The sequence below is a fragment of the Pangasianodon hypophthalmus genome, chromosome 19, assembly GCF_027358585.1.
Source record: "Pangasianodon hypophthalmus isolate fPanHyp1 chromosome 19, fPanHyp1.pri, whole genome shotgun sequence".
Lineage (NCBI taxonomy): Eukaryota > Metazoa > Chordata > Actinopteri > Siluriformes > Pangasiidae > Pangasianodon > Pangasianodon hypophthalmus.
The window spans coordinates 20,812,069-20,832,194 of record NC_069728.1 but is presented as its reverse complement, the minus strand read 5'-3'; the positions used below and the strand labels follow the sequence as shown (position 1 = coordinate 20,832,194).

Here is a 20,126-nt window from a genome sequence, read left to right as displayed (position 1 = left end):
GCAATGGTGCAGTCAATTAGATAGTCCTTCGTTGTTATTCGAGACACATTCACATTGACACTACAAATATGATGTGGCCATATGCATATCAGATCACCTCCAAATGTAGTTTGAGTGATCGGATCACAATGCGTCTTCGAGATGCGTTTGATCCCATTCACACTTGTACTTGGCGCTGTCCGCATATGATCCGTGTACTCACGACTTATATTAATGCCAAGAGTGAACTTGCTCATTGCTGAATTAGCACTAGCAGGGCCCTGGAGGAAGGAAAATCTATTCCATCTATCCATCACAGCCCTAAGGGCCTGCTTTTTAATCTGTGTTGCCTGTTTGATCTTGTAATAGACTTTGTAATACCTTTTATTTTCTTCTCCAGAAAAAGATGATGCCCAGTTACAAGTCTTCTCCTGCTTCTGGTGTTCACTTTCCTATACAACTCAAATTTGCCTCCACAAACACTTCACAAGGTGCCACTCTGAGGAATATGAGAGACTGATAAAATCAGGAGAGGTAATGTATCAGAATCTTATGCCGGCCAGAAGCTCCACTGTTCATCACACAATCTCTGGTACTCTGCAAAAGCAGAAAAAAATCCATCAGTGCTTGCAGTGTGGGAAGAATTTTACTGACCAGAAAAATCTCAGAAGACACCAGCACATTCACACAGGAGAGAAACCACATCACTGCTCACAGTGTGGGAAGAGTTTTGTTAGACAGAGTGATCTCCAAATACACCTGCGCAGTCACACAGGAGAGAAGCCTCATCACTGCTCAGAGTGTGGGAAGAGTTTCGCCCAACACAGTAATCTCCAACGACATCAGCGCATTCATAATGGAGAAAAGCCATATCACTGCTCAGAGTGTGGAAAGAGTTTTAAGCAACAGAGTCATCTCCAGACACATCAGCGCATTCATACAGGAGAGAGGCCGTATCACTGCTCAGAGTGTGGGAGGAGTTTTATTCAACAAAGTGATCTCCAAACACACCAGCGCATTCACACAGGAGAAAGGCCTTATCACTGCTCACAGTGTGGGAAGAGTTTTAATCGACAAAGTACTTTCAAAGCACACCAGTTCATTCACACAGGAGAAAAGCCGCATCACTGCTTACAGTGCGGAATGAATTTTGCCCATCACAGTAGTCTACAACGACACCAACGTGTTCACACAGGAGAGAAGCCGTATCACTGTTCAGATTGTGGGAAGAGTTTTATTCAACAAAGTGATCTCCAGACACACCAGGTCATTCACACAGGAGAGAAGCCGTATTACTGCTCACAGTGTGGGAAGAGCTTTACTCGACAGAGTACTCTGAAAGCACACCAGGTCATTCACACAGGACAGACATATGAAGTTAGGATCATGCCATTTGAAATTTGAATTTAAATCTAAAAAATCTGCATTTGAATGTCGATATTTTGAATTTGTACCCAATCCAAATAGAAATGGTATGTTTCTATGCTTACTTTAACCAATGTTCTCAAACTGATATAGCTAACATTTCTTATCTTTTCTACCAAGTTTTAATTGTTTAAAAAATTTTAATGTCAGCAGCTGACATTAATAGATCATTTCGGTTAGTATTATACCAAGTACTAATGGTATAGGCTATTAATTTAATGGTATAATAATACAGAGGAAGCAGGACATGGACAACAGAAGATGAGCTGCAGTTTTTTTTTTTTGTGTTCCTGTGTAGTTAATACATAGTGAAAGAGGAGCTAAATGGCTAAATTATAATATTATTTAATAATATAATAAATCACATGCTTGACGTTCATGTTGTTTTAATTTAAATGTCTGTTTTGTAGTTTTTTTAGTGATTTATTTGGTGTCTACATGTGTTTATGTTTACCATTTAAATGATTGTGAATCATTGTGATTAAAGGAAGAGGATCTTATTTGAAATTTCTCCATGTACAGAAATACAGGTTTATAAATGTACTTTTTTAAATGTACAAAAGCCAGTTTTCTATTTATTTAAACTTTATTTAAAGCTGTTTTGTTGCTGAATGTTTGTGATTAAAAAAAACAATAAAAGTGATTATTGTTTGTAACTGTTAAATTTGACTTAATTAGCATTAGTTTATTCTATGATAGTTTTCTGAACAACTTCAGAAAGTCTTTATAAAACTAGAATAAAGTACAGAAACTAGTATAAAGTTAGAGAAGTATAGTATTAAACTAGTATAAAGTTAGAGAACTAGTCAGGCCTCACTAAAGGGTCGAGCCATGTGCAATCACCAGAGGCCTCATGACTGACCATCTCAGATTTGCTTCATACTTTCTGGAACTATTGTCACTATTCCCAATAAATAGTGTGCAAAACCTCAGGCTTGTATCTGCATTAGTTTGTGAGATATAGAGGCTTTAAAAAAGGGGGTGTGGCTCTAATTGTACTGTAAAAAACGAGAGCTACAGAAAAAATTACGAAGTTCCACAAGTCGGTACTTTTGAACTATTCTGCTAGATGCATGACATTTTCAGGGATTGTTGTCTAGTATAAGAACATATTTTTGTTCTTTGGCGCTCTACAGTCCCCTCTAAAAGTATTGGAACGGCAAGGCTAATTCCTTCGTTTTTGCTATACACTGAAGAGAATTAGGTTTGAGATCAAAAGATGAATATGAGATAATAGATCAGAATTTCAGCTTTCATTTCCTGATATCTAGATGTGTTAAAGAACTTAGAACTTGGCACTTTTGGTGGCAGACCATCCAATTTTTAGGCGAGTAAAAGTATTGGAACAGATAGTCTTAAAATAAATAATAGTTGGTTGCATATCTCTTGCTTGCAATAACATCAAGCCGGCGACTCACTGACCACCAAACTGTTGGTTTCTTCTTTTGTGATGCTTTTCCAGGCTTGTAGTGCAGCTTCTTTCAGTTGTTGTTTGTTTTGGGGGTTTCTCCCTTCAGTCTCCTCTTCAGGAGGTGAAATGCTGCTCAGTTGGGTTAAGGTCTGGTGTTTGACTTGGCCAGTCTAAAACCTTCCACTTTTTCCCTGATGAAGTGCTTTGTTGTGTTGCAGTGTGTTTTGGGTCGTTGTCGTGCTGCATGATGAAGTTCCTCACAATTAGATTGGATGCATTTCTCTGTAATTTGGCAGACAGAATGTTTCTGTAGACTTCTGACTTCATTCTGCTGCTACCATCATGAGCTCCATCATAAATAACAATTAGTGAGTCTGTTCCAGAAGCAGCCATGCAAGCCCAAGCCATGACACTACCTGTGCTGTGCTTAACTGATGAGCTCGTATGTTTTGGATCATGAGCAGATCCTTTCTTTCTCCACACTTTGGCTTTTCCATCACTTTGGTAGAGGTTAATCTTTGTTTCAGTGTTTTTGTGGATCATCTCTGTAGTTCTTTGTGAATTCCAGTCTGGCCTTCTGATTCTTACTGCTGATGAGCGGTTTGCATCTTGTGGTATGACCTCTATATTTCTGCTCTTGAAGTCTTCTTTGAAAGGTGGATACCTTCACCCCTTGCCTGTGGAGGTTGTTGGTGTCACTGTTGTTATTGGGGTTTTCTTCTCAGCTTTCACAGTGTTTGTCTTCAACTGCTGTTGTTTTCCTTGGCCAACCTGTTTGATGTCTGGTTGTTAGTACACCAGTGTTTTCTTTCTTTTTCAGGAGAAGTTGTTACAAATACAAATTGTATTGCATATGGCACAGACTGTATTAATTTTTCACTTCGATTTTGCCAGTAAACTTATGCTACTAATCTGTGCTACAAAACATAGACTATAGTTAATTAATTAATTGATTGATTGATTGATTGATTGATTGATTGATTGATTGACGTTCACGCGACAAGACCATTGTAACATAATTTTTATGAGCAAAGATGAGCAAGCAAGATAGTTGACCATCTCTGGTACATCTTACATGTTATTAACATGTTTATCAAATTCAGAGTCCTCTACTCAGCATCGACTGCAACCTGCGCCTCCGTGGGCATCTCCATTCTCCAGCAGGCGGCGCTGTGAACATGAACTCCACCGTAAACTCACAAGTGAAGAAGACGAGCTGCAGTATTTATTTCCTGGAGTCAAAAGCTGAGTTTTCTGAAGCTAAACATATCTACTCTGATCTCTGACAGAGGATTACTGTAAAGGATTTGATAGTTTTAAAAATAAAAAAAAATTACTGTTTCTGTATTTGAGGTTTTAACTACATTCTGCTTTTAAGACTGAGGTAAGTATGTCTTTTAACACTGCATGGAGTTTTAGCTAATAGATATAATATACTTTATATAGAAATGTACATGTATGTATTCACTATACACACACAAAGTACTGTAAAAAATAAAAAAGTCTTAATCTATAAATAAAATTTTTGTCTTAGATGTTTATTTGATGACTTTTGCATTATTGGGTCAGTAAAAACAAGCATTTCCAAAGACAAATTAAATGTTACAGAAAAAAAGTGTTTGTATGTCAGGAAAGAGAGTAACACATTACATAATAGACCACTTTTCAGACAAAATAATAATAATTTTGGTTGTCTGGGATTACCTGAAAAGCAGAAATAAGTGGGAAAGTGTCTGGAAGAACAGATTCTCCAAGATGTTTGGAAATCCTTACAGCCAATTTCCTTATAAAACTGCATTAACTGTACCTGAGACTACTGAAGGCAAAGGATAGTCAAATATTTACTGTGTGTGTGTGTGTGTGTACAGATAGATAGACAGACAGATAGATAGATATATAGATAGATAGATCTTCATCTTCATATGAAACCTGAGGATGAGGAACAATCAGAGACACAGTGACAGAATGGGGGAACCAGGCCAAGTGGACATAATTTTAATGCCTCATGAGAAATTATATCGGGATACTATTATATACAGACACCTGTCCGTGCCATCACACCACACATGGAACCTTGAAAACGTTCAGTCATGAAGAACGTTTTATTATATTGCCGGGAATGTTAAACTAAGCTCACTTTCCACATTTCTTCTGGAAAAAAAAGTTTTGCTCTGTTGTTTGGACCTCACTCAATAATGATATTCACGCAATAATTATCATCATCAATGCCTGACATCACTTGCTAGCACTAGTCATCTTTACTGCAGAAAGTGGTGATGGAAATGTTTTTGGATTCATAAATACAAGACCAGAACCTTTTACACAGTTTTTTTTTAATAGTTCAGACGGACCTGCCATTTCTTTGACTGAAATAATGTAGAAAGAATAAGGGAGAAACATTAAGTCTATTTGTTTGAATTGTATTAGTTTACAGAAAAGTCTGGAATTCTGCTTATTAAGACTTTGGCCTCTTTCTTCCATAGTCACAACCATTTAGACCTCTTATAATGGACTCAGCCGAGACTCGGCCATGCTCTTCCAGAAAAACTTCAAACACTCCTCCTCCTGTTGATTCACAGGTAAATGTACATTAACAGTCTGACTTTATAAAACATTTGATAACTAAATATTGGAATAGTAAACACTTAAAACAAGCAAAAAGCATCTATTTTAAATTGGAACACAGATTTAGAGAACAGAGGAGGTGTCCCAGTGCCAGGAGTATCGTGTTGATCAGCTCCTCAAAGAGGGATCGGTTTTTACATAATTGTGCAATTGTTTCAATGCTAGCACTAAAACACTTGCTACACATGACAGTTTCATACGTTTTCACGTTTTTTCTAGCTTATATACCAGCTCATAAGTACAGATGTGTAAGCAATGTAAGCCTGTCTACCCATTCATTCATTCATTTTAATGATATAGAAAGGTTTAATATGTTCAAACTAGTAATTATTTACAATGTGAAACTAATCAAGTTAATGGAAATGTCAAGTGCAAAGCAGCTGATTTTAATTGTAAGGAATTTGATTAAAAATAATGCTTCCTGTGTGAACCCCATTATTGAGTTGTAAACTCATTAATTAGCTATTAAAACACATTTTACTGGCTAGGTAACTAGATGGTAATTTATTTTCCCATTGCTAGCACTTAAAAGATGCACTTAAGTAAATGTTAGAGTAGATGCCAATTTTGAAATGTAGGAATGTAATGTTGGAATGTAAGATGTGTGATTACATCCTCAGGATAAACACTATTGATTTCTTTGCTATATAAATATTATTACTGTTTGGTCATTAGCTTTGTGGGGATGTGCAGAGAGGAACAGCTTTAAGTGGAGAGGCAGTGAGTTCACTGGGAGACAGCATCCCTGTGGACCATCATGAACATGTAAAAAAGGAAGAACCTGAAGATGAAGACTATTTCTGTAAGTCAACAAGGCACATTATAATAGTATCATCATAATTTCATTATAGATTTTGTGTTCTGCATGTCACATTTTTACTTTAAAAAACAGATTTTAAATTCAGATTATCGACTTTCAGGTGAAGTGTCATCAAGTTCTCTAAGGCACATGATGCCTGTGGACCAACAGAAAAAAGAAGAACTTGAAGATAAAGACTACCTCAGTAAGACAGCAGGGTGAATTAGAGTCCAGTATGGGGTTCAATAAATTATTTTACTCTTAAGTAGACTTAACTGATGACTGGACACAGTCACAACTTACCATTCCCCACTTTTTGTCTATTTTGTATCTACTGTTTTGTACTATACATTTATTTAACTTAAGATGGCAATGTTTCAATTAAATTGATGGAATTTCAGGTGGAGAAACATCAAGCTCTGTGGGACACATCCACCTCATAGACCAACAAAAGCATGTAATAAAAGAAGAACCTGAAGATGAAGACTTTCTTTGTAAGACAACAGGGTTTTTAGAGTGTCATATTAGTACTGTCATACCTTTATTTTATCTATTATCTAGGGTGCATTTGTTACTAGATCAGTCCTCCAAAAACACACACACACACACACACACAATTATTCTTCAGTTTTGTACTTCTCAATCTTTTGTTCAGATGCTAATATTTAAAATAAATGATGAAATCTTAGGTGGAGGAACATCAAGCTCTGTGGGACACATCACCCATGAGGGTGAACAGAATGGGGAGGTCCTTAAGAAGGAGATAAAAGAGGAAGAGTCTAAAGATGAAGAGTACCTTTGTACAACAACAGTCTGTGGTTAAGTAACACTATCACTAACACATTCTCTAGTGATCACTTCTGAAGAACTTCATTCCTGGGCAATAAGCTCATGTTCCATATGTTAGTGACTTAGGAGTGACTTTGTGACTAAAACTGGGGTTTCTGCCCAAGGTCATATAACACCATTTATTAAACCAAACATTTGATATTGCAGTGTTTCATGAAGGCCAACATGGAGACCACTCCCTGTTGTGCCCAGTGCATGCCCTTAGACTGACCTATGGCCATCTAATCGTCAAACCAACTGTTCTTCTGTTACAACGGTCACAATGGGCTCTCTAGGCTTAACAGATACTGGCCCGTTAGTGGACAATCCACTGGCTTATTATGGATGCCAGCTTATTGTTATGCTACCTGGAGCATGAATGAATCCTGGGCACTTTGATTGGTGGACATCTGTGCAGCAGCCTTTTAATCTACCTACACAGTATTCCACTTTTGTAGCATATTTGAGTTTAACATCATTTTATACGAGTCCAAATTCTTGTGACCTTTTTGGTACCACATTATGTGACTTTGTGAACATAATCTCTCTGCTCGGGTTTACAGGGGGTGTCCATTATTTTTTCCACTTCTCGTCATCCATAGTTAACGGAGCCATCTTTTTAATTATTTAAATATTTTGTTTAATTTCACATTGAGTTCTAATGTTTTTTATTTTCTGCTCTAGAAATGAACAACACCCAGTTACAAACCTTCACCTGCTCGTGGTGTCCACTTGTCTGTATATCGCAAATTGACCTCCAAAAACACATCAGAAGATGCCACTGTGAGGAACATAAGGGACTCCTGAAATCAGGAGACATGAAATATGAGAAACTGATGCCTACAAGAAGCTCAGACAGTCAGCAAGCAATCTCTGCTACTCTGAACTGTAATATCACTCATAGACAAATGCACGAAGGCATCTTTCACTGCTCACAGTGTGGGAAGAGTTTTACTGACCAGAGTACTCACCGACAACACCAATGCATTGATAAAGCGGAGAAGCTACATCACTGCTCAGAGTGTGGGAAGAACTTTGCCCAACTGAGCCAACTCCAACGCCACCAACGCATTCACACAGGAGAGAAGCCATATCATTGTTCACAGTGTGGAAAGACATTTATTGGGAAGAATACTCTTAAAGCACACCAGGTCATTCACACAGGAGAGAAGCCACATCACTGCTTACAGTGTGGGAAGAGTTTTGCCCAACATGGTAATCTCCAACGACACCAACTCATTCACAATGGAGGGAAGCCGTATAAGTGCTCACAGTGTGGGAAGAGTTTCGCCCAGCAGGGTAATCTACAACGTCACCAGCGCATTCACAATGGAGAGAAGCCATATTACTGCTCACAGTGTGGGATGTGTTTTACCCAACAGAGTAATCTCCAACGACACCAGCGCATTCACAATGGCGAGAAGCCTTATCAATGCTCGCAGTGTGGGAAGAGTTTTATAAATAAGTGTGGTCTCCGAACACACCAGCTCATTCACAATGGAGAGAAGCCACATCACTGCTCAGAATGTGGGAAAAGTTTTATATACAAGAGTGATTTCCAAATACACCAGCGCATTCACACAGGAGAGAAGCCGTATAACTGCTCGGAGTGTGGGAAACGTTTTACAACCATGAGTAATTTCCAACGGCATCAGCGCATTCACACAGCAGAGAAGCCACATCACTGCTCACATTGTGGAAAGAATTTTATTCATGAGAATCAACTCCAAAAACACCAGCGCATTCACACAGGAGAGAAGCCGTATCAGTGCTCAGAGTGCGGGAAGAGTTTTAGTTACAAGAGTCCACTCGAAAAACACCAGCGCAATCACATAGCGCAGAAGCAGATTCAGTGCTTGGTGTGGACAGAGATTCAGTTATTTAGAATTGAAGATACACAAGTGGACCTACATGGAGCTATCAGTTTGTAATGCATGAACTCTAAATTAAGTTTTATAATTATTATAATTACTGTTTAAACAAATTATGCAGCACTTGAAGTGAGCCAGTACTCACTTGTATGCAGTATTTTGCATCTTGTTTTGTTCTTTTTAATAGCAAATTTCTTTTTTTTTTTTCATACCCAAACTTCTTGTAAGCTTCTTGCAATACTACACTTTACCCCTGCCTAGCCCCAGTGTCGACTGTCTACACCCAAACCGAGTAAAAGTTCAGACCAGTGTGTATGGAGTATAAGAATCACTTAACACATGCACTTAAATGGAAAAATAGAAACTAACAAGTGTACCTGGGCTTACGCAGCTGGTGTGGATTAAACTGATTGTTAAAATGAAAGCTGAAATGCCATTAAAAAATACTTTTAAAAAAAGCATCAGATATAAATTGGCCTGAATAGAGTCAGAAGATGACATAACTATACCTTAGAATGACAAGGAGATTAAAGTGAGCCGTATTGCACACATCAACACGTATGCAAGGGCGTTACAGAATGACATAAACCCATAAAAATATATTAAATCTCCTCTCAGCTTGTTTTCAAATATGCTTATAACACTATTAACTGTATCTCCGGCAGTAAATTTTACATTAAAATATTAAAATTTTTATCCATAACAGTGTGATATTTTGAAGCTGCTGTTCTTAGAGTTAGAAGTGTCCATACAATAACATTATAAGATCATGTACATCTTTAAGGGTACTAACTATAAAACAACAAATAATTTAATGGCCTGATATACCATCCCTGTCTGCAACACTACCTTTGCTCTTGGTGTTTTCTAAAGACACACATTATCATTGTGTTGATTGTGTTTTCTATTATAGAAACACAAATAGCTTGTGGCATGGTTGCTTAGTGGTTAGCACTGTTGCCTCGCATCTCCAGGGTTGGGGGTTTAAATCCTGCCTACACCATGCGGAGTTTGCATGTTCTCCCTGTGCTTTGGGGGTTTCCTCAGGTACTCTGGTTTCCTCCTCCAGTCCAAAGACATGCGTTGTAGGCTGACTGGCATTTCCAGATTGTGTGTGTGTGTGTGTGTGTGTGTGTGTGTGTGTGTGTGTGTGTGTGTGTGTGTGTGTGTGATTGTGCCCTGTGATAGACTGGCACCCTGTCCAGGGTGTCCCCTGCCTCATGCCCCAAGTCCACTGGGATAGGGTCCAGGCATCATGTGACCCTGTGCAGGATAAGTAGTACAGGAAAATGGATGGATATTGCCACAGAGTAAATTCTATTAACATTGCATATTAGTCTAAAACTGTCTGAAGATGAGTGTTTACTATTATCAGTGTGCATCTGTTTCCACGGGAATTTACTAATGTAGTTAAGGCATCAAGTGACATTCCATAGGAAACTGTATATTCCTTTCTACATTGTCTGGAATGCAGATTATAAATGCCTTCACATGGTCAATTTTTGACTATACACCAAGTTCTACACACTTCCTCCAGGTACAGTCCAATGACATATGTTGTAGGCTGATTAGCATTTACAAATTGTCCGTAGTATGTGAGTGTGTGTACTTTTGTGCCCTGCGATGGGTTAACACCCTGCCCAGGGTGCCCCCCGCCTCGTGCCCCAAGTTCCCTGGCATAGGGTCCAGGCTCTCCATGACTTTTGTAAGATAAGTGGTATGAAGAATGGATGGATGGATGGACTTAGCTTCTTTAACTTCTATTAGTATCAGGAGGAAGTAATTAAAGAAAGTACTCCAGTGCTGGTGAGGTAATGTTTTGGCTCTGACCTGCCACCAAGTAGACCAAGCTTTTAATCCTGCAGATACAGGGGCGTGCCTAAGGTAACAGCCACCAACCTTGGTGTTCCTGTTTGGCTCGTAGAGATACATGATGTCTTTAAGTTAAAAAGGGAAGAATACATGTTTTTAAATCTCATATAATCTTTGAAGTGAAGACAATTTGGGACAAGATGTCAATCATTTGGCAATAGATCAGCTTGTTCAGAAAAGTAAGCAGCACAAAATAAACAAAATCGTAGCATCAAAATCATTTAGCTTCAGTTAGCTTCTCTATGAGTCTCACAAATAAACAACTAATGCCAACTTTTTGAGTTCAAAGTTTGTGGCTGAAGGTTAGACTTTGTTTTGAATGCACCATATGACCTTCTTAATCTTTCAGAAGAATGCATTACTAAAATTACACTGTGCTCACACTCAGCATTGACCACAGACAGATATCCAAGGGGTGAATACCACAAAAAATGGATGTTTATGTGGAATCATGTTCTAAACACCACCAGCACAAGACCACATTTGAATCCAAGCTCAGGTTTGGTTTCCCTGGTAACAGACACGTGATTAACAGGCTTCTCCAGCAGGCGGCGCTGTGAACATGAACTCTGGCGTAAACTCACCACAGAAGAAGACGAGCTGCAGTTTCATTTCCCTGAGTAAACAGCTGAGCTTTCTCTCTCTCCCTCTCTCTCTGTCTGAGGTAATCATCTTTACATTCAAACACTTGCCTGGATTTTACTGCAACTTTGAATATTTTAAAAGTAAAACCGTGTTGCTGTGTCTGTGTTTGAAGATATCTGGGATTTGGTGTTAGTAGTGAAGCTAACTGTCAACAACCTGCATACAAACCCATTTGTTTATGATTAATAAGTTTTTTTCTTAAGAAATGTAAAAATTTACACTGCTTAGTTTACCAATAACTAGCATTCATCTCATCTAATACGAAATGTATTTATTCTGGACAGTAAATATCCAAAATAAGGAGGAAAAAAAGAGACACTGCTACTTGCTTATTTATGTAATTATTTATGGATGCATTCACTAATTTATTCATTTATTTATTTGAAAGATAACTGTTTAGAAATGGTTGTGCTTCTTACTTTTTGGATCAGAAAACCAAATGCAGAAACTCACAAACTCAAACCATTTAAAACCAATATTTCAAACTGAAATAGTAATGTAAAGGAATAATTTACATAAAGTTAATGAAATACATTAAATAAGTGTAGCTTTCCATTTGACTTTTTTTGGTTTCTGAGTTTATCAAGTAACGTTTGATCTTTATAAACACCACCCACTACACTTTAACAGTATTGTAAATATAAAAAAAGCCTTAATAATAATAATAATAATAATAATAATAATAATAATAAAAATAAAAGGCATGTAATATTGAGCTCTGTGTTTATTTAGCATCAGGTAAACCTTTGGCTTTTCTAATTTGTCATAATAATATGACCTTCGAAATGTTAACTATTTTTATGTTTACGTGATGCGTGTCTCACGTCTGAAGCATTTGAGGTTAATAAGCTGTGAAGAAGGGCTGTAAAAACTGCTAACATATCACATTTGTTGAATTTAAACATCAGTCTTGGTGTAAAGATAAATAGTTGAGCCACAACATACGAAGTGGTGTCCTAGACCTGGGAAAGGCCTTCGTTTCTGCTGCTGCTTTCACTTAGTTTTCACAAAGTTGTAGCACCTTGGTAAGTTCCTCCCAGAACAGATTTGGCATTCCCAGTCAGGTCCTGTGCCTGTGGGTCTGACCTCTTGGAATGAATCTCCAGCTAAGGAGATTTAGCAGCACAGGAACCATTCCAGACCAAAAGAACCCCTAACACCCTTAAGAACCCCTTAGGTGGAAGCTATTCCTTGAACGATCTGCACCTGATTGACTGGATCTGGTGCACTGCTTGATCTCCGAAGTACTAATCCTTATTCAGGCTCTGCTAAACAGAGATTTTTGGAGATCCTTAAGCAAGCAGCAACCTTTCTGGTTTGTATGAAGTGTATAATTTTATAATCTGCACTTGTTTTTCAGAAGCATAACCCTTTTAGAGCTCTTACAATGGAATCAGCAGAGGACTGCCTGGGCTCTTTCAGAAAATCTCGACACACTTCTTCTCACTCACAGGTAATGGTTAGCTTTATGCGTGTGTAGATTTAAATGATATAGATGTGTAGACGTTCTGACTTCCCCAGTAAAGATCAAAGAAGTAAAATAGCATAAAGCCCTATTCGGACAGGATTAGTTTTACACGGGGGGATCTGGGATTTTAGTCCCGTCTGAATTCGTCAGTAATTTTTACAGACTACATGTGCGTGTGCCTGGAAACATTATACTGTATTTAACCTTCTATAAAATGGCCACTAGAAATAACCCAAGGTAATATACTGTATATCCCACCCAAATTTATATGTTGGTAAAGATTCAGTTTTCAGTTTTTCTTCGGTATAGAGTCACTCCAGGAAGCGCTCACTCTTTTCTATCTTTGCCTGCTGAAACCGAAACAAAATGAAAGTTTTCGAGGAGTTTATAATGCAGAAAAATAAATTATTGAAAAAGTTTAAAAGCATGTTAGAGAAGCAACGGTTCTGGGGGTTTTAGGCAAGTTGTTGAATTCTGAACACAGGTACAGCCTTCATACATATAGATATGTAACCTACTAATAATCATGGGCAACTTCCACCATTTTGTATTGTGTAAGGTGTTTTTGATTCTATTATCATTATCCTGCCTTAAAACACGTCTCACTGTTGCACTAGGCTCACCAAAGTAGCCTTTGAGAACACTCTTCATTTGTTGTAAGCTGATATTAGTATAGATATTTAGGTAATAATGTAGATAATGATTTAAAATGTATGGGTCTAGGATGCATTTATTGTTAACATGATGGTAAAGTGTGTCTTTTTTTTTGTATTTTACTTCTTAGAAAAATACCTTAATGCTTACACATTTCCTTCCCTAGGTGTGATGAATAGTTTATCCTGCTCATTACTCGTAGCTGCTAAATTCAGTCCGTTTTATATGTAGTGGTTTTTCAGGCCAAGTAAATCAGACTTGACTTTCTTTGCTAAATAAATATTATTACTCTTTGAACCTTAGCTTTTGGGGGATGTGCAGACAGAAATAGATGGAGGGACATCAAGCTCTTTGGAAGACATCACCCCTGTGGACTATCAGAAACATGTAAAGGAAGAACCTGAAGATGAAGGCTACCTCTGTAAGATGACACGGCACATTACAGTCCAGTCTGATGCTGAATAATAATTTTAATTCCAACATGGGCCAGTTTGTTACTGAGCCAGCCACCAAACACATCACTGACTTGTCCCGCTTTTTTAAAAATATTTCGTACTTTTTTTACACTAATTGAAAAAATTAATTTTTCAGATGGAGGGACGTCCAGCCCTGTAGGACACATCACCCCTATTGACCAGCAGAAATGTATAAAAAAGGAAGAACCTGAAGATGAAGAAAATCTCTGTAAGACAACATGGTTAGAATGTGACTGGATCTTTCCCAAAATTTACCCCTGTCCACATTATTGTTCAGTTTTGTACTTAAAATTTTAATTGAACTTAAATCATCTAAATGGAAATGATGGAATTTCAGATGAAGAGATAACCATAGGACAGATTTCCCCCGTGGACCAACAGAACAAAGGATTTCAAAGTGAGCACATAAAAAAGGAAGAGTCTGAAGATGAAGGCTACGTCTGTACAACAACAGTCTGTGGTTAAGTAACACTGTCACTGACACCAACACTTTATTAAAAATAAAAAGATCTAGGTAGAGAAGATGAAGTTGGTCCTTGAGAAAACAGTATTACAATCATCTCCATCTCATTGACCTTCATTTACGTCTTTTGATGATCACGATTGAACAGCATTAGACTACATGAAAACACCATGTGATCACACCATGTAGGGATGTGATCAGATCAGACAGCACTCCTCTGGAAGCTGTCCAAATCTTAGATTGATCAGCTGTATGATATTTATAGCAGTGTAGTTACATCACACTGCCACCTTTCAGTCATATCCATGGTATTGTAGCAGCTACATTGAGCCACAAAACGGCATTTGAACAGTGTTTTGAATAACAGGAGACTCTTCTGGTGTGTTGATGCTAAATCTCAGTGTAAAATGCTCCATTTTTCATACTGATTTCCAGGTTTGATCTTCAGATCTGTACTCAGGTCCGACTTCTTGTACGTTGTATGGGGATTCTTCCCATGGGTAGAGGAGCTAACTGTAGGTAGTTGCACTGGCGTATAGATGGGGGTAATAAGGGATGGCAGCTAGGGCGTGGGGGCCATCTAAAATTTCAGGGCTAACCTCTTCAGTGAATGGATTCTGAGATGGTAATGGGATTGTAGCCATGTCTACCATCCCCCTGTAGGTGGACTCAGAGGACTATCACTGCACTTCTAGGGGGCCGAATCCCAGATTGCACTTTAGGGCTAAGCCAGTGAGGCTGGAGTTGCCGGGGGCTTTTCCCAGAGCCTCCTACATGTTGTTCAACATCTGGAGTTTGCTGAGCCTGTTAATGATGTTCGTTTCATTCGTGTGTGTTGGGATTAAATCTTCACATGCCTTTGGTTTGTAGGCAAACTGTGATGGTTTGATGCTGTCCCTCACATGTGATCACTCAAGTTTATTGACAGAATCAGGTGTAAGCCATTGCATTTGTTATCACAGTAGGCTGACTCATGTTTGGTTTTGGCCCTGTGAAGGAGAAAGACAACACAAGTCAAGCATGTTGCTTTTCCTCCTTTGGCTCTTATTTGGTGATGTTCTGGTGCTTAGTCATCCCCTGATTGTTCAGAAAGGTATGGGTGGTTTTTCCACTGCCCAGGATGGCTAGGCACTATTTGCTATACTGGTGCTTTTGACAATGTAGGCATGCTCTGCTGCACCTGGTTGCAGGACTGTATCATCCTTTCCAGTGATCCTTTCAGCCTCTTCTGAGGTGAGGCCAGTGTCCTCCACTCCACCATAGTTTCCTGGCTCTTCTGAGATCAGTTTGTTTCTTGGACTCTTTCCCAGACCCTCTTTCTCAATAGGGCTTCTTTTTGTTCTCCACCTTCTGGGTCTTCCATCCCCTATCAGATGGAACTTCTACCTTTCACACCTGTGTTTTGTGGCTGCACCAGGTTTCTTTTCCAGCCTAGACACAGCAGTCTCTCACTAGCATTACCTGACACAGGCCCACCCATGTCTTTTTTAAAACTTAACCTGTAACTTAACTCTGAGGGCTTTTAGGCATTTCCTCGTTTTTCACTTCGGTGTTGCTTCTTGGCTTATTTCTCTCTAAATATGAGTTGAGTCACTGCTTTGGTCCATCACTTCAAAGGATTTCAGTGTGCTGTGTATATTGTGTATCATGTTATCAAATACATACCACTATTTAGCATTCCTCTGCAGATTCTCAGCAGATTCTGTGGTGACTTTACTCCTGGACTACACTTAGAGGAATTTTAGCAATATTACCAGCTGTTTGTGAAGCTATGTTAGACCTAGGAGAAGCTGTCCTTCAGCACCACACAGAAGGCAGGATGACTTGCCACTGAGAAGGCTGCACTTATCTCCTTGGGCCAAACTGATGTTAGACGTATTGATTATTGTTCAGCATCAGTATCTGAGATTGCAGCTTTGCTCGTTTAGTATTGCAACAACCTTTTGATCAACCTATGCATTATTCCAGTTCCATAGCATTCATTTGGCATTGAGCCTATCTCAAGTATTCCTCTGAGAGTCAAATGTTCTTTTATTTTTTCACTTTTGTGTAAAATATATTCGCATTCCCATTTTATTTATGTCTGTATGCTGTTTTATAATGTAGTATTCTTCATACATAGCATTATGACATGCAAAAAGATAAGTAGAGAACATCTAAATAGGGTTTGTTTATTTTAACTTGCTGTATCACACTACATGACTTTGCTAGTCAATCACTGTCCAAGTTCATTGGGAGTGTTATTTAATGATTTCTACTTACTTTGATCATTAATCATTTACAAATGCTGTTAGACTTGTTGTGATTTCCTACAAATGGTTGTGTTCCCTTTCACAGTCATTTTCTAATTCTTATTTTTATTTTTGTTCTAGAAAAGAACGATGCCCAGTTACAAGTCTTCACCTGCTCCTGGTGTTCACTTTCCTATGCATCTCAAATTTACCTTCATAAACACATCAGAAGATACCACAATGAGCAATATAAGAGACTGATAGAATCAGGAGAGATTAAATGTGAGAATTTGGTGCCTACAAACAGCTCCAGTATTCAGCAAACAATCTCTGGTAGTCTGAACAGTAACACATCTAATCAAGTGCAGAATGAAGTCTATCCCTGCTCACAGTGTGGAAAGAGATTTGCCCAACAGAGTAGTCTCCAAATACATCAGTGTATTCACACTGGAGAGAAGCCATATTGCTGCTCACAGTGTGGGAAGAGTTTTGTTCGACAGAGTACTCTCCAGCAACATCAGCACATTCACACAGGAGAGAAACCGTACCACTGCTTAGAGTGTGGGAAAAGTTTTATTCGACAATGTGATCTCGAAACACACCAGCGCATTCACACAGGAGAGAGGCCGTTTCACTGCTCAGAGTGTGGAAAGAGTTTTATAACCAAAAGGTACCTGAAAGCACACCAGGTGATTCACAAAGCAGAGAAGCCGTACCACTGCTCAGAGTGTGGGAAGAGTTTTATTCGACGGTCAAACCTCCAAATACACCTGCGCATTCACACAGGAGAAAAGCCGTATTGCTGCACGGAGTGTGGGAAAAGTTTTTCCCAACAGAATTCTCTCCAACATCACCAGCGCATTCATATAGCCGAGAAGCCAATTCAGTGTTCCCAGTGTGGACAGAGATTTACTTATTCAGGTGCATTTAAAGTACACAAATGCCCCAACATGGAGCCATCAGTTTGTGTAGCATGACATAAATCAAGGAACATTTTTATATATATTTATCATGCTAGTACAATTAGTGTGAGCTAGCAAGGCATGTATATATGTAATTACTGTATATATACAGTGAGGGGAAATAAATATTCAGACAGTATTCAGACTTTTGTTTGTTATTTAATATGTATCCAATGCATATATCTACTTAAAATTTACACTTTATACAATAAATGTTAACACGTTCCTATGTAGCCATGAACAACGATATAAAATCTGTCAGTCAGTTATTTAATGGTTTTAATGATTTAATTATTTTGGCTGCATGTTACAGGTTATTGTCTTGTTAAAACATCCATATTCTCTCCAGATTAAGCTTCTTCACCACTAATATGACCCAGTGCCATTTGCACAGAAGCAACCCTAGATCATGATGCTCTCACCTCTGTACATCACTGTGGGTATTGTGTTCTTGGGATCATACACACAGCGCTTATTTGTCCAAACATGACAAGCTGAAACATTATTGCCAAAGAGCTCTGTTTTTGCTTTATCTGACTTTGTGTAAATGCTTGTGTGTAAATTTTAGACGTACATCTGAGTGCTTCTTTTTTAGATTTGCGAGTGGTGTAGGAAGAGAAATGACTGCAGTGCAGTTCACTGTTTATTGTTCTCTGTGTAATAGTAATGCACTATAAATTTACACACATGATGTCTTTTGACTCTGTACTTACTAAGATGAACAAAAGGTATGTATTCATAAACAACCAAACAAACAAGCGCTCTTAGACTACTGGAATGAAAAGTAAGAGAGAAGCCAGCAGTCACTCAAAAAGAGTTACAGGGTTTTATTTTTATTTATTTATTTTTTAAAATTTGTTTATATAATTGTGTGTGAGGAGAATTCTTTTATTAAGTATCATATATTATTGAATGACATTCATTGTGTACTGTATAATATTGTCAGCTTCGATGTGTGTATGTTGTGTGGTTATACATTAAATACTGACTATTTTAGCGGTTGAACCTACAAAACAGTTTTAAAGTTCCACCCTTATCCTTACACACTGTACAGGATGACAAGTACCATAACAATAACTGTGGCTGATCACATGCTTTTATCCACTCAGCTAAGTTACTTCAGGCTTTAGTAAGATATTTTACAATCCAAAGTAAATCCTTCAGCATCTCCTTGTGTCCAGAGCAGCAGGTTTATTGTTCAAGTTTAGACTTGAACTGTTTTTGCTGGCTAATAACTAGATATTTTGTGGTGGAAAAGTGCAGAATGGTTGCAGCACTGGCATCTTATTGCAGTGCAAAAACACACACGTCAGTGTTTTGCTACATTTACTGTCAGGCACAAATGTCCCACGAATCCTCTCATATACCTTTACAGACTGTTAAACCTTTTAATCGCACAGTCTGCTAACGAAAACTGCTAACGAGAGCTGGACCTTTCAGTGCAATTTCCAAACAGTCTTGTAATGATTACATATTTTCTGGCTAGGGAAACAAAACAGTCGTTTACTTGGTCCTTTGCAGCTGTCCGTGGATGCATTTGCCCGTCGAACTCAAGAAGTGTCCTGCACAGAGCTCTGACCTCAACCTTATTGAGTACCTTTGGGATAAATTGAAAGGCAGACTACGCCCAAAGCCTCCTCACCCGACATCAGTGCCTGAGCTCACTAATGCTCTTGTGGCCTGCAAAGCGAGGCCTAGAAAGACATGGTTTGCCGAAGCTGGTGTGGAAGAACTCGAGTGGCCTGCACAGAGCCCTGACCTCAACCCCACTGATCCTTTTTTTGGAATGAATTAGAACATTAAATGTTGACTCACGAATGCTCTTGTGAATGGGCAAATCCCAATAGCCATGTTACAAAATCTAGTGGAAGTGATGATGCATTCTTATGATGTAGGAGAAGCAAGCAGTGGCAGCACCAGCAGAAAAAACATAATGTAATTGTTACTTTACGATGTTCAAAGCTGAGAAGTCAATTAAAAGCAATGTTGGTGTTTACTTTTGTACACTATAATATGGCCAAAAATTAGCGGACCCCTCACCATCACGCCCACATGTGGTTCTTCCCCAAACCTTTTTCCGCAAAGTCTGAAGCACTTGTGTAGAATGTGTTTGTGTGCTGTAGCTTTACAGTTTCCCTTCACTGGAACTAAGAGGCCCAAACCTGTTCCAGCATGACAAGGCCCCTGTGCACAAAGCGAGGCCTAGAAAGACATGGTTTGCTGAAGTTGGAGTGGAAGAACTCGAGTGGCCTGCACAGAGCCCTGACCTCAACCCCACTGATCCTTTTTTGGAATGAATTAGAACATTAAATGTTGACTCACGAATGCTCTTGTGAATGGGCAAATCCCAATAGCCATGTTACAAAATCTAGTGGAAAGCCTAAGTGGAGCTTATTATAACAGCAAAAGGGGAATAA

General features: G+C 38.6%; 2 protein-coding genes across 2 annotated transcripts in view; both read left to right on the top strand.

Annotated features, from left to right (window-relative positions):
- The window catches only part of LOC113524752 (zinc finger protein 850-like), a 42,245-nt gene extending 40,197 nt beyond the window's left edge, over positions 1-2,048 (top strand). Inside the window, exon 19 of the mRNA XM_053242046.1 lies at positions 380-2,048. Within this exon, the coding sequence (XP_053098021.1) occupies positions 380-1,383 (1,004 nt within the window). The 3' untranslated portion in view covers positions 1,384-2,048. The remainder of the gene's footprint in view (positions 1-379) is intronic.
- A 1,957-nt stretch (positions 2,049-4,005) lies between these two features.
- Positions 4,006-19,339, top strand: LOC113524753 (zinc finger protein 568). The gene is made up of 14 exons (XM_053242045.1): positions 4,006-4,199; positions 5,299-5,394; positions 6,116-6,242; positions 6,361-6,444; positions 6,641-6,733; positions 6,929-7,057; positions 7,752-8,994; positions 10,804-10,822; positions 11,346-11,474; positions 12,816-12,908; positions 13,881-13,998; positions 14,169-14,261; positions 14,391-14,513; positions 16,889-19,339. Exons 2-14 carry the CDS (start codon positions 5,323-5,325, stop codon positions 17,722-17,724), a joined length of 3,159 nt encoding a protein of 1,052 aa, XP_053098020.1. The 5' UTR covers positions 4,006-4,199; positions 5,299-5,322; the 3' UTR covers positions 17,725-19,339.
- The last annotated feature ends 787 nt before the right edge of the window (positions 19,340-20,126 follow it).